The 10,656-nt window shown below is 39.0% G+C and overlaps 2 protein-coding genes across 2 annotated transcripts; one reads left to right on the forward strand and one right to left on the reverse strand.

Moving 5' to 3' along the window:
• Window positions 1–674: 674 nt before the first annotated feature.
• Window positions 675–1,943, reverse strand: LOC111383250. The gene is made up of 3 exons (XM_023007329.1): window positions 1,565–1,943; window positions 1,292–1,467; window positions 675–1,094 (listed from the first exon to the last, which is right to left on the reverse strand). The coding sequence occupies exons 1-3, from the start codon at window positions 1,941–1,943 to the stop codon at window positions 675–677; spliced, it is 975 nt and encodes a 324-aa protein (XP_022863097.1).
• A 5,371-nt stretch (window positions 1,944–7,314) lies between these two features.
• Window positions 7,315–8,832, forward strand: LOC111383252. The gene is made up of 4 exons (XM_023007330.1): window positions 7,315–7,689; window positions 7,999–8,263; window positions 8,417–8,571; window positions 8,683–8,832. Exons 1-4 carry the CDS (start codon window positions 7,315–7,317, stop codon window positions 8,830–8,832), a joined length of 945 nt encoding a protein of 314 aa, XP_022863098.1.
• Window positions 8,833–10,656: the final 1,824 nt, after the last annotated feature.

A 10,656-nucleotide genomic window follows, 5' to 3' on the forward strand; every position in this document is an offset into this window, starting at 1 on the left:
AACCGAACGGACTAGTTGCCATGCTGATTTGGTGGTAAAGTCACCATCCGAAGTAATTTTCCAAACAATTCGGTCCGTGGCATTTGTACATAAAGGTATCGCCCCTACCTGTTCCGCCATGTGAGAAGGAAGGGCCTGTAATAACCATCCAAAATCCCGCCCAGTGTCGTCAAAAAAATCCTGTACCCTCGCAGATGTGTGCTGTCTGTGGGGGAATAGGGATGCCAACGTGGACTCGCCCATCCAACAATCATTCCAGAAGAAAATCTGACCGATTCCAAGGTGCCAAGCAATGTGTGGATCCGTCTGTGGTCTAACTGATTTCAGCCTCTTCCAGGTAGGGGAAGCTGAACTGGGAACTGGTGCAAGTAAAGGATGCGTCCCCTTACAATACTTGCCCAGTAAAAACTGAGCCCAAAGTGACCTCTGAGATCGGAACAGCCACCAGAGCTTCATGAAGAAGGTGTCCACCACATCCTGTAATCTCCTAAAGCCGAGGCCTCTCTCATCAGTAAGAAGGCAAATCGCCTTCCAACTCCTCCAATGTAGACGTCGTGCTTGATCCTTAGAATCCCATAGAAATTGGGCAAAGACGCACTCAAGTTTCTTCAGCACTGCCTTGGGCGGCTGCATAATCTGAAGAAGATGTAAAGGTATGGAAGAAAGTACTGACCTCAGTAAGGAGTGTTCAAAAGCTTAGTAATAATATTATTGAACACTGTGCATAAACTGATTGGTCTGAATTCAGTCCATCTGCAAGCACCATCCTTCTTAGGTAGCAAGACAATAGAAGTAGCAGCAAAACCCCGTGGAAGATGACCACCATCAAAGAAATCCAATACCGCCCTGTAAACATCCTCCTGAATGATATCCCAGCAATGCTGGAAGAATAGGGATGAGAAGCCATCCGGGCCAGCGACACTGTCAGCATCAATACTGAAAACTGCCTCCCGTACCTCATGAATCAAAGGGGGGCGATTTAGTGCCAGATTATCGTCCACCGTCAATAGCCTCGGAATGACATCAGAACGGATGTGGTCCAAGGGTTGTGGAGGAGCAGATAAGAGATCCTGGTAGAAAGCAACAGCCGAGGTCTGAATATTAGTAGGAGTAGATAACACTTCCCCCGCCTATGTCCTGATAGACCTGATACACGATTTGATCCTACGCCCTTGAACCATCGCATGAAAATATCGAGTATTGTGATCACCCTCACATGCCCAACGTGAATCGGCCTTTTGCTTCCAAAAGCCCTCCTCAATAGACAAGGTCCGGTTCAAAACTGCCTGGCCTGATGTAGTAAGTTACGGTGCTCCGGTGTAGGATCTCTATCATATATTATCTCAGCCTCATCAACCCCGACCTCAGTATCGCGCACCCGCTGGAAAATATCTCCAAATACATGTCGGTTCCACCAGCGCAGACCCTGTTTCAGCCTGAAGAACTTCTTCCAAAGAGCGGTCATCCCTGTGAGATGAGTAGGGAGCGACCACTTGTGGGAGACAAAGGCTAAAAAATCATGGTGCTTGGTCCAAAACCCTATCCAATCTCTTTCTATCCCGACCATTGGTCCAAGTATATCGGTTTCCAATGAAACCCGCATCCTCTAAACCACAGTCTAACATCATATCAGAGAAAGCAGTAGTGCCACGATTACGGGTATTATGACCAGTGCGCTCTCCATCATGTGTAATAACATTAAAGTCTCCTCCAACTAGCCAAGGATCGTCCATATCGAGGGAGATGTGGTGAAGACCCGCCCACAAATCTCTCCTGATAGTAGCATCACATGACGCATAGACTGGAGTCAAATAGATAGCACGCGCTAGTCTGGGATCCTCAACTCTAACATGAAGAAACTGGGGATGATCAACAATAACAGTAACATTAGTCCCCGAATTCCAGAAAAACCAGATCTTATTCGATTCATTCTGAGCTCCCATGTCGAAGCGCAGGTAGCGTTGTTATATATATAGATATATACACACACACACATACATACATACATTTACGCATGCAATTGGAAGTGGGGGTCCTTTTTTTATATTCAAAAGTGTGGCTACTAGGTTGGAGGTTATTTTTATATATATAAACACATACAAACCTAGAGAAAAAGGGGGTCAATTTCTGCGGCAGACTGGAGGAGAGAAAAAAAAAAGGGCAGCCATTGCTATTATATATTCTTCCACACACATTCTGCAAAAAGGGGGACGGAGAGAGAAGAAAATTGGAGGGCTGATTTGCTGCTCAAATTTTTAGATATACTAGCACAGAAATTTAGACAGCTTTGGTGGAATTGACTGGGTGTTGTCTGCCAATATCATTGAATTATATACAAACACGGCGGTGACTAGAGACAAGACGGAAACACAAAAAAAGGGCAGCAATTTTATTAATCACGTTCCGTCAATAAATCGGGTGATGTCTTCCATGATAATATCTTGTTTTTCTCCTATTAATATGCGTACCTAAATTTATTTTTGGGAGAAACAGTGTAACTTATTTGGGACCTTTATTTTTTTTATATTTTATGTGTGAATTTTAATTATGTTTTTAATGTTTTGAATTTTTAGGCCAAATATTCAATGATTTCATGAACAATAATTACGTAGAGATGCGGATTCTTGTTTAGACCACTATTAAAATTCGATAAATTAATATAACATGTAGAGATACCTATATTAATTACTGCGATCCTATAGAAATTCTAAGAACTGTTATTTCGTTTAATTAAATTTAATTTGCATAGAGATATGGAATTGAACTAATTAAATAGGCTCAACGAGAACTCAAGAAGGGTAAGTTGAATACAATAGAAGAATTCGACCGAATACTATTTTAATTTTATGAATCTCGATATTAAAAATTAAGGTGACCAATAGGTGAAGTTGTTCCGTCCTAATCTCCATTTCTTATTTGAATTCTCACTAATATTCTGTTGCATTCCCGAAATTTTTAGTAGTTAGATTTAAAAATCAAAGTTAATCAAATTTATTTATTTTTATTTATTTATATTCATCAAATAGGAGTTAGGAATAATAAATTGAGTACTAAAGTATAGTCCTCGTGAGAAAGATAATTCGGACTCAAAAGATCCACTTTACTACTTGTTACGATTTGTCCACTTGCGGGATAAAATCGACAATAAGTTTTTAACACTGTTGCTGGGGACTATTATTTTTAGTCTTAATTTATTTATTTTACTTATTTTATTTTTATCTTATTTTTAATTGTTATAATTTGCTTATTTTCTTTTATTTATAGAAAACTGTGTTCGTTATATGCCCCGTGCCCAAGGCGACGATCTTGAACCATTTGATTCGAAAATAGAACTTACCTTTAGACGAAGACGTAGGGAGCATAAACAAAAATAGCAACATCAAATTGTTAACAATCTAAACAATCCTATCCATATATAGCTAATTGGACAAATGGCCGCGAGAGCTCAACAACAAGAGCAAAGGGAAGTAAATGAAAGGGACTTGCCAGTTTCTATGTTTTTGACGCCTATAGCAGCACCCGCACGGTCCAGCACAGTATATCCAGATTTTGGGGTAAACAACTTCTAGATATGCTCCGTGCCCAAGGCGACGATCTTGAACCGTTTGATTCGAAAATAGAACGTACCTTCAGACGAAGACGCAGGGAGCACAAACAAAAACAGCAACATCAAATTGTTAACAATCTAAACAATCCTATCCATATACAGCCAATTGGAAATATGATCGCGAGAGCTCAACAACAAGAGCAAAGGGAAGTAAATGAAGGGGACTTGCCAGTTTCTATATTTTTTATGCCTATAGTAGTACCCGTGCGGTCCAGCACAGTATATCCAGATTTTGGGGTAAACAACTTCCAGATATGCTCCGTGTCCAAGGTGACGATCTTGAACTGTTTGATTCGAAAATAGAACGTACCTTTAGACGAAGACGTAGGGAGCACAAACAAAAATAGCAACATTAAATTGTTGACAATCTAAACAATCCTATCCATATACAGCCAATTGGACAAATGGCCGTGAGAGCTCAACAGCAAGAGCAAAGGGTAGTAAATGAAGAGGACTTGCCAGTTTCTATGTTTTTGACGCCTATAGCAGCACCTGCATGGTCCAACATAGTATATCCAGATTTTAGGATAAACAACTTCCAGATACGGGCTGATTGGATTAATTTGATGAGCAACACTCTGCAATTCTACGGGTTACCTCATGAGAATTCAAACACACATATCTCAAGGTTTCTCAGGAATTTCTAGAATTGTCATGCTCTTGGGGTTAATGAGGACCCATCAAGCTGCGATTATTCTCATATACACTGAGAGATACATCATTGGAATGGCTGGATGCCGAATCAGATGGAAGTATTACCACATGGGAAGAACTAACTAGAAATTTTGCAATAAGTTCTTTCCACCAGCTAAGGTAGCAAAAATCAAACTGGAAATTCAAACCTTTTAACAAAAAGATGGGGAGAGCTATCACGAGGCTTGGAGCAGATTTAAGGAATTGATAAGGAAGTGTCCAAATCATGGGATCACTATTGGAAATCAAGTGCAGTATTTCTATATGGGACTTTCACCATTATCCAAATCTCAAGTGGATTCCTCTGTAGGTAGATCGATTATAGGGAAATCAGTGCAACAATGTATTGATCTATTTGAGTTGATTGCTACTACTCATTCCATGTTTTCATCAGAAAGAGTGGTGTCTCCAAAAGCAGCGTAAATTTATGAATTAGACAGCACAGCATCTACCAACGCCCAGATAGCAGCATTGACAAAACAGGTAGAGTTATTGGTGAAGTCACAAACAAAAAGAGCACATGCAGTGATAACTGGACCATCCTACGAAAACTGCGGAGCAAACACCTAACAAAAAATTGCACATCTATGAGATTTCCGGAAGAACAAGTCAACTTCATTCAAAATGGCTCTCAAAATTTTAATCCCTTTTCACAAACATATAACTCAGGATGGAAGAAACACCCAAACTTCAGATGGTCGAATAATCAGTAAGGGAGCAGTTCAAACAATAACCAGCCAGAGAAAAAAACCAAGTTTGGGAGAGATGTTCAACCAATACATGCAAAAGATAGACAAGGTGTTCCAACAGATTGACAGTAACTTTTAGAATCAGCAAGCATCCATTAAGAAGCTGGAAACTCATATTGGACAGATAGCTCAATAGCTTGTAGAACGACCACGAGGGACATTGCCAGGCAACACAATGGTCAATCCAAAATGAGCAAGTGCAAGCTATTACAACTAGAAGTGGAATGCGACTTCCAGAGATACATGTGAAGAGACCAGACAGAAAAGACAAAGAAGTAATGGGTGAAGAGGTTGGGACAGAAGTAGAGTCTGAACAACCAACTAACGAGGAGGATAAAAGGAAAGAAACACCTACAGTGAGAGCACCCAGCCCCTTGAAATCTTATGTACCACCAATTCCCTTTCCTCAAAGGTTACAAAGAAAGAAGTTGGACAAACAGTTTGCCAAGTTTGTGGAGATTTTCAAGAATCTGCACATCAATATTCCGCTTGCAGATGCAATAGCCCAAATGCCCAGTTATGTAAAATTCTTGAAGGAGATCCTATCTAACAAAAGGGAGCTGGAAGAACATGAGACTGTCTACCTAAACGAGGAACGCAGTGCAATTCTATTAAAAAAGCTACCTCCTAAACTAAATGACCCAGGGAGTTTTACGATACCTTGCACAATTGGTTCTAAACTATTTTTAGCATTCTCTATGTGATTTAGGTGCCAGTGTTAATTTGATGCCCCTCTCTGTTTACATGTCTCTTGGATTAGGAGAAGCAAAATCTACAACCATCTCTTTGTAATTGGCTGACAGATCGATCAAACGACCGAAGGGGATTATTGAAGATGTGCTAGTCAAAGTTGATAAATTTATTTTTCCGGCTGATTTCATCATTTTGGACATGGAGGAAGATTCAAACATCCCTATAATCTTGGGAAAACCCTTCTTGGCTACCGGAAGAGCGCTGATTGATGTTTACGATGGAAAGACAATTCTTTGGGTGGACAATGAGCAAGTCATATTCAACATGTTCAAGGCGATGAAACATCCACTGACTTCAGACACTTGTTGCCAAGTAGATGTTCTTGAAGAACTTGTGGTAGATACATTTGAGACAGAGCATCAAACAGTTCTTTGTAAAGCAGAAATTGCACAATCGGGAGCAACAAGTGCAGAAAAAACTGAATGTGTTGTAAACTTGGCTAAGCAGCCAATAGGAAGAAGACATTGGCAGTATGAATCTCTTGGTGACAACCCTTCACCCCCAGTACCTTAAGTAGAAAAAGCACCCACTCTTGAACTAAAGCCCTTGCCTTCACATCTCTGTTATGCATATTTGGGAAAATCTACAACACTTCCAGTAATCATTGCAAATGACATGACAATGGAAAGAATAAATTGTTTGAGGTACTTAAGCAGCACAAAACGGCAATTGGATGGACAATAGCTGACATCAGAGGAATAAGTCCAACTCTTTTTATACACAAGATTTTAATGGAGGATAGGTCAAAGCCATCAGTGGAAGGGCAACGCAGATTCTCCAACCTTGAAAGAAGTAGTGTGAAAAGAAGTGCTGAAATTGTTGGATCCAGGTATTATCTATCCAATCTCTGATAGTTCATGGGTGAGTCCAGTACATGTGTGTACCAAAAAAGGTGGAATCACAGTGAAGAAGAATGAGAACAACGAGCTAATACCAACACAGTTAGTGACAGGATGGAGTGTATGTATAGATTACAGAAAGCTAAATAATGCAACCAAAAAGGATCATTTTCCATTGTCATTCATTGATCAGATATTGGAAAGGTTGGCCGATCATTCTCATTACCACTTTCTAGACGGATATTTTGGGTACAATCAAATAGGTATTGCTCCAGAAGACCAGGAGAAAAATACCTTCACATATCCCTATGGAACTTTTGCATTTAGAAAGATGCCTTTTGGTTTATGCAATGCACCCGCAACCTTTCAACGGTGCATGATGCCATATTCTCTGACATGGTGGAAAAATACATCGAGACATTCATGGATGATTTTTCTGTGTTTGAAAATTCATTTGATGACTGCTTGGATCGATTGGCTCTTGTATTGCAAAGATGTGAAGAGAAGAACCTAGTGCTAAATTGGGGAAAATGTCATTTCATGGTAAAAGAGAGGATAGTGTTGAGCCATAGGATTTCCTCAAAGGACATTGAAATTTACAAAGCCAAAATACAAGTGATTGAAAAATTGCAGCCTCTTAATTCAGTTAAAGGGATCAGGAGCTTTTTAGGACATGCAAGGTTTTACAGAAGGTTCATTCAAGATTTCTCAAAAATTACAAAACCTATGTAATCTATTGGAAAAGGATGTGTCATTTCACTTTTCTGATGAGTGCTTAAATGTCTTTAACACTTTGAAAGAAAAGTTAACTTCTACACCTATAATAGTAGCACCTAATTGGGATCTACCTTTCGAACTTTTGTGTGATGCTAGTGATTTTGCAATGGGAGCGGTGCTTGGCCAACGTAAAGGCAAAGTGTTACATGTAATCTACTATACCAGCAAAACCTTGACAGATGCTCAGATCAACTATGGAACAACGAAAAAAGAGATGCTAGCAGTGGTCTTTGCCTTCGACAAATTTCGTTCCTATCTGATTGGTTCAAAGGTGATAGTCTACACCGACCATGCAGCATTGAAATATCTGTTTGAGAAGAAGGATGCCAAACCTAGGCTGATTTGATGGGTTCTGTTACTGCAAGAGTTTGACATTGAAATTCGCGATAAAAAGGGTACAGAAAATCAGGTAACAAATCATTTATCAAGGCTGGAGTAACTGCGTGATTCAAATGATGTGGATATTAATGAGGTCTTCCTAGATGAGTAGTTATTGCAGATAGAAAAGGCTCCATGGTATGTAGACATTGTTAATTACTTAGCTAGTGGCTATATGGATCCTGATCTCACCTATCAGTAGAAGAAGAAGTTGCTTTATGAAGTGAAATTCTATTATTGGGATGATCCAAATTTATACAGAAGAGGGACAGACCAGATCATTAGGAGATGTGTGCCAGAGGATGAGATGAAACCTATTCTTTCACGGGTTCATGCTTCGATTTATGGAGGACACTTTGACCCCACTAAAACAGCAGCAAATGTGCTTCACTATGGTTTCTTTTGGCCTACATTATTCAAGGACTGCCACAATTTCTGTAGATCATGTGATAAATGTCAAAGAACAAGTAACATATCAGCGCGTCACGAGATGCCACTTAACAACATTTTGGAGGTGAAAATATTTGATGTCTAGGGGGTTGATTTTATGGGTCCCTTTCCATCATCTTACAACAATTAGTACATCCTAGTGGCAGTATATTATGTCTCTAAATGGGTAGAAACTAAAGCATTGCCTACAAATGACGCGAGGGTGGTGGTGGACTTCATAAAGAAACACATCTTTAACTGCTATGGATCACCTAAGGCCATAATAAGTGATGGTAGAGCTCGCTTCCGCAATCGATTATTCCAGGCAGTGCTACATAAGTATGGGGTACACTATCGAATTGTCACTCCTTACCACCATCAGACAAGTGGACAGGTGGAAACCTCGAACAGATAATTAAAAAGAATTCTGGAGCTTACTGTGAATACATCTTGCAAGGATTGGTCAAAGAAATTAGACGATGCTTTATGTGCATATCGTACTGCTTACAAGACACCTATTGAGATGTCCCCATATCGACTAATCTTTGGAAAAGCATGCCACCTACTAGTGGAGTTTGAACATAGAGCATACTGGGCATTGAAGTAGTTAAACATGGACCTTGAAAAGGCTGGAGAAACAAGAATACTGCAACTACATGAATTGGAAGAATTCAGAAGAGAAGTATATGAGAATGTAGCCATCTACAAGAAAAGGACGAAGCAGTGCCATGACAAGAACATCAGGCAAAGAATTTTTAAAGTGGGAGATCAAGTGCTTTTATACAATTTCAGGCTTAAACTGTTTCTAGGAAAGTTGAAATCTAGATGGTCCGGTCCTTTTACGGTCTCTTAGCTGTTTCCTTACGGCACAGTTGAATTACATCATCCAACAAAAGGAAACTTCAAAGTAAATGGCCAACGTATCAAGCACTACGTGGAAGATTTCCCCACCGCTAAAGAGAGTCTTGACCTAGCTGTACCAGAATAATAGCAGCATAAAGTCCAGCTAATGACTTAAAAGAAGCGCTTATTGGGAGGCAACCCAATTTTCAATTTTTTTTATTTTACTTTTTGTATTGCATAGCATATAGTTTTGTTTTGTTGCATTAGATTTAGGCATGTTTCAATTTTTAGGAGTCATCACCCATATCCCTTCCGCCCTCAGGCCCTTGAATTTATTGTTAGTTATTTTGATTGTTTGAGCTAAGTAACCCTTGTTCCCTACCTTTAATTTGTCAAATTTGATTTTTCAGGAACATAACGTTGTGGAACACTCAAACCAACATAGATCTAAGGGAAAGCATGATGAAAAATATTATCCAGTTGTCTCACATATTGCCTCACACATTCAACAGAAAAATTTGGGAAGTACCTTCTTCTTTTTCTTCCCTACCCCTTTTATGTGTTTATTTATGCTTTATAACATTGAGGACAATGTCAGTTTTAAGTTTGGGGGTGAAAAAAACTTTTAGTTTTTATGTTTTTGTGTGTTTGTTAAAAAAAAAAAAACCTCTTTTGTTTAGTTGTGTGCTTGTGTGGGTTAGACAATCTGACAAACAATGATGATTTAATTTGAGATTTGGTGTTGACTTATGAGCTGTGGATATGATGCATGCTAGACTAATTGAAGCTCAACTTTGCAAAATTTGATATTACAAGCACACTAGAATTGAGTTTGACATTATGATTAAATGAGTTATTTCGTGCTATTGATAGGTTGATTTAGTTGGATGTAGATGCTTTACCTAAACCATATTAAATTACTTATTCTTAAACCAAATTTAGCACAGTTTGGGGGTGACTTTACAGTTGTTGAAAGATGCGGCCGTGAATGTGGATTCCATGTGTGAAAACTTATGTGTAGATTGTCTTAGACTAACATGATAAAACTCTACAAAAATCTTAAGTTAAAGGTCGGTTCGTTTGAATAAGTGTGTGATAAGGGGCATTGCACTAATCAAGGCATATACATTTGAAAATTTTAAACTTCTCTCTGAAGCCTTTATGACTCGAATGATTAAGACTGTAAGGGTATCTTAAAAATGTGGTGCCCTAAACTCGTCTGACTTGGGAGTTATTGACTTAAAGCTCGTTACAAGGGTCATTTAGAAAGCAATTAGAGACGAAATTGCACTTGAAAAAAATAATAAATAAATAAATTTCTTCTCTTCGAAGCCTTTTTCAAAAGCACTAAATACCTTGGTTAAGCCCTAACAAGTATTTGAGGGAATTTGACTTTTGATGCAAGATAATTAGCTAGTTGAGTCTTGGAAGTCGAATCAATCAAATAATTGGAGAATTCCTTGTTCACTGAAGTGTTAACTTGCAACTAGTAACATCCACCTAAACTTGAGAGGGTGAGGATAGTAATGAAATATTCAGCCTTATATTACACATTGAAAAAGAGTGAAAAAGAATAAGTTTGGGGGTG

This window comes from Olea europaea, unplaced genomic scaffold, assembly GCF_002742605.1.
Source record: "Olea europaea var. sylvestris unplaced genomic scaffold, O_europaea_v1 scaffold2642, whole genome shotgun sequence".
NCBI lineage: Eukaryota > Viridiplantae > Streptophyta > Magnoliopsida > Lamiales > Oleaceae > Olea > Olea europaea.

Coding starts and splice junctions, on each gene's coding strand:
- LOC111383252 (XM_023007330.1), top strand. CDS start 7,315: ATGCAAGGTTTTACAGAAGGTTCATTCAAGATTTCTCAAAAATTACAA. Junction 7,690..7,998: donor CCTATCTGATTGGTTCAAAG/GTGATAGTCTAC, acceptor ACCTATCAGTAG/AAGAAGAAGTTGCTTTATGA. Junction 8,572..8,682: donor CAGTGCTACATAAGTATGGG/GTACACTATCGA, acceptor ACATCTTGCAAG/GATTGGTCAAAGAAATTAGA.
- LOC111383250 (XM_023007329.1), bottom strand. CDS start 1,943: ATGGGAGCTCAGAATGAATCGAATAAGATCTGGTTTTTCTGGAATTCG. Junction 1,468..1,564: donor CCGATATACTTGGACCAATG/GTCGGGATAGAA, acceptor CTCATCTCACAG/GGATGACCGCTCTTTGGAAG. Junction 1,095..1,291: donor ACCGTAACTTACTACATCAG/GCCAGGCAGTTT, acceptor ACTAATATTCAG/ACCTCGGCTGTTGCTTTCTA.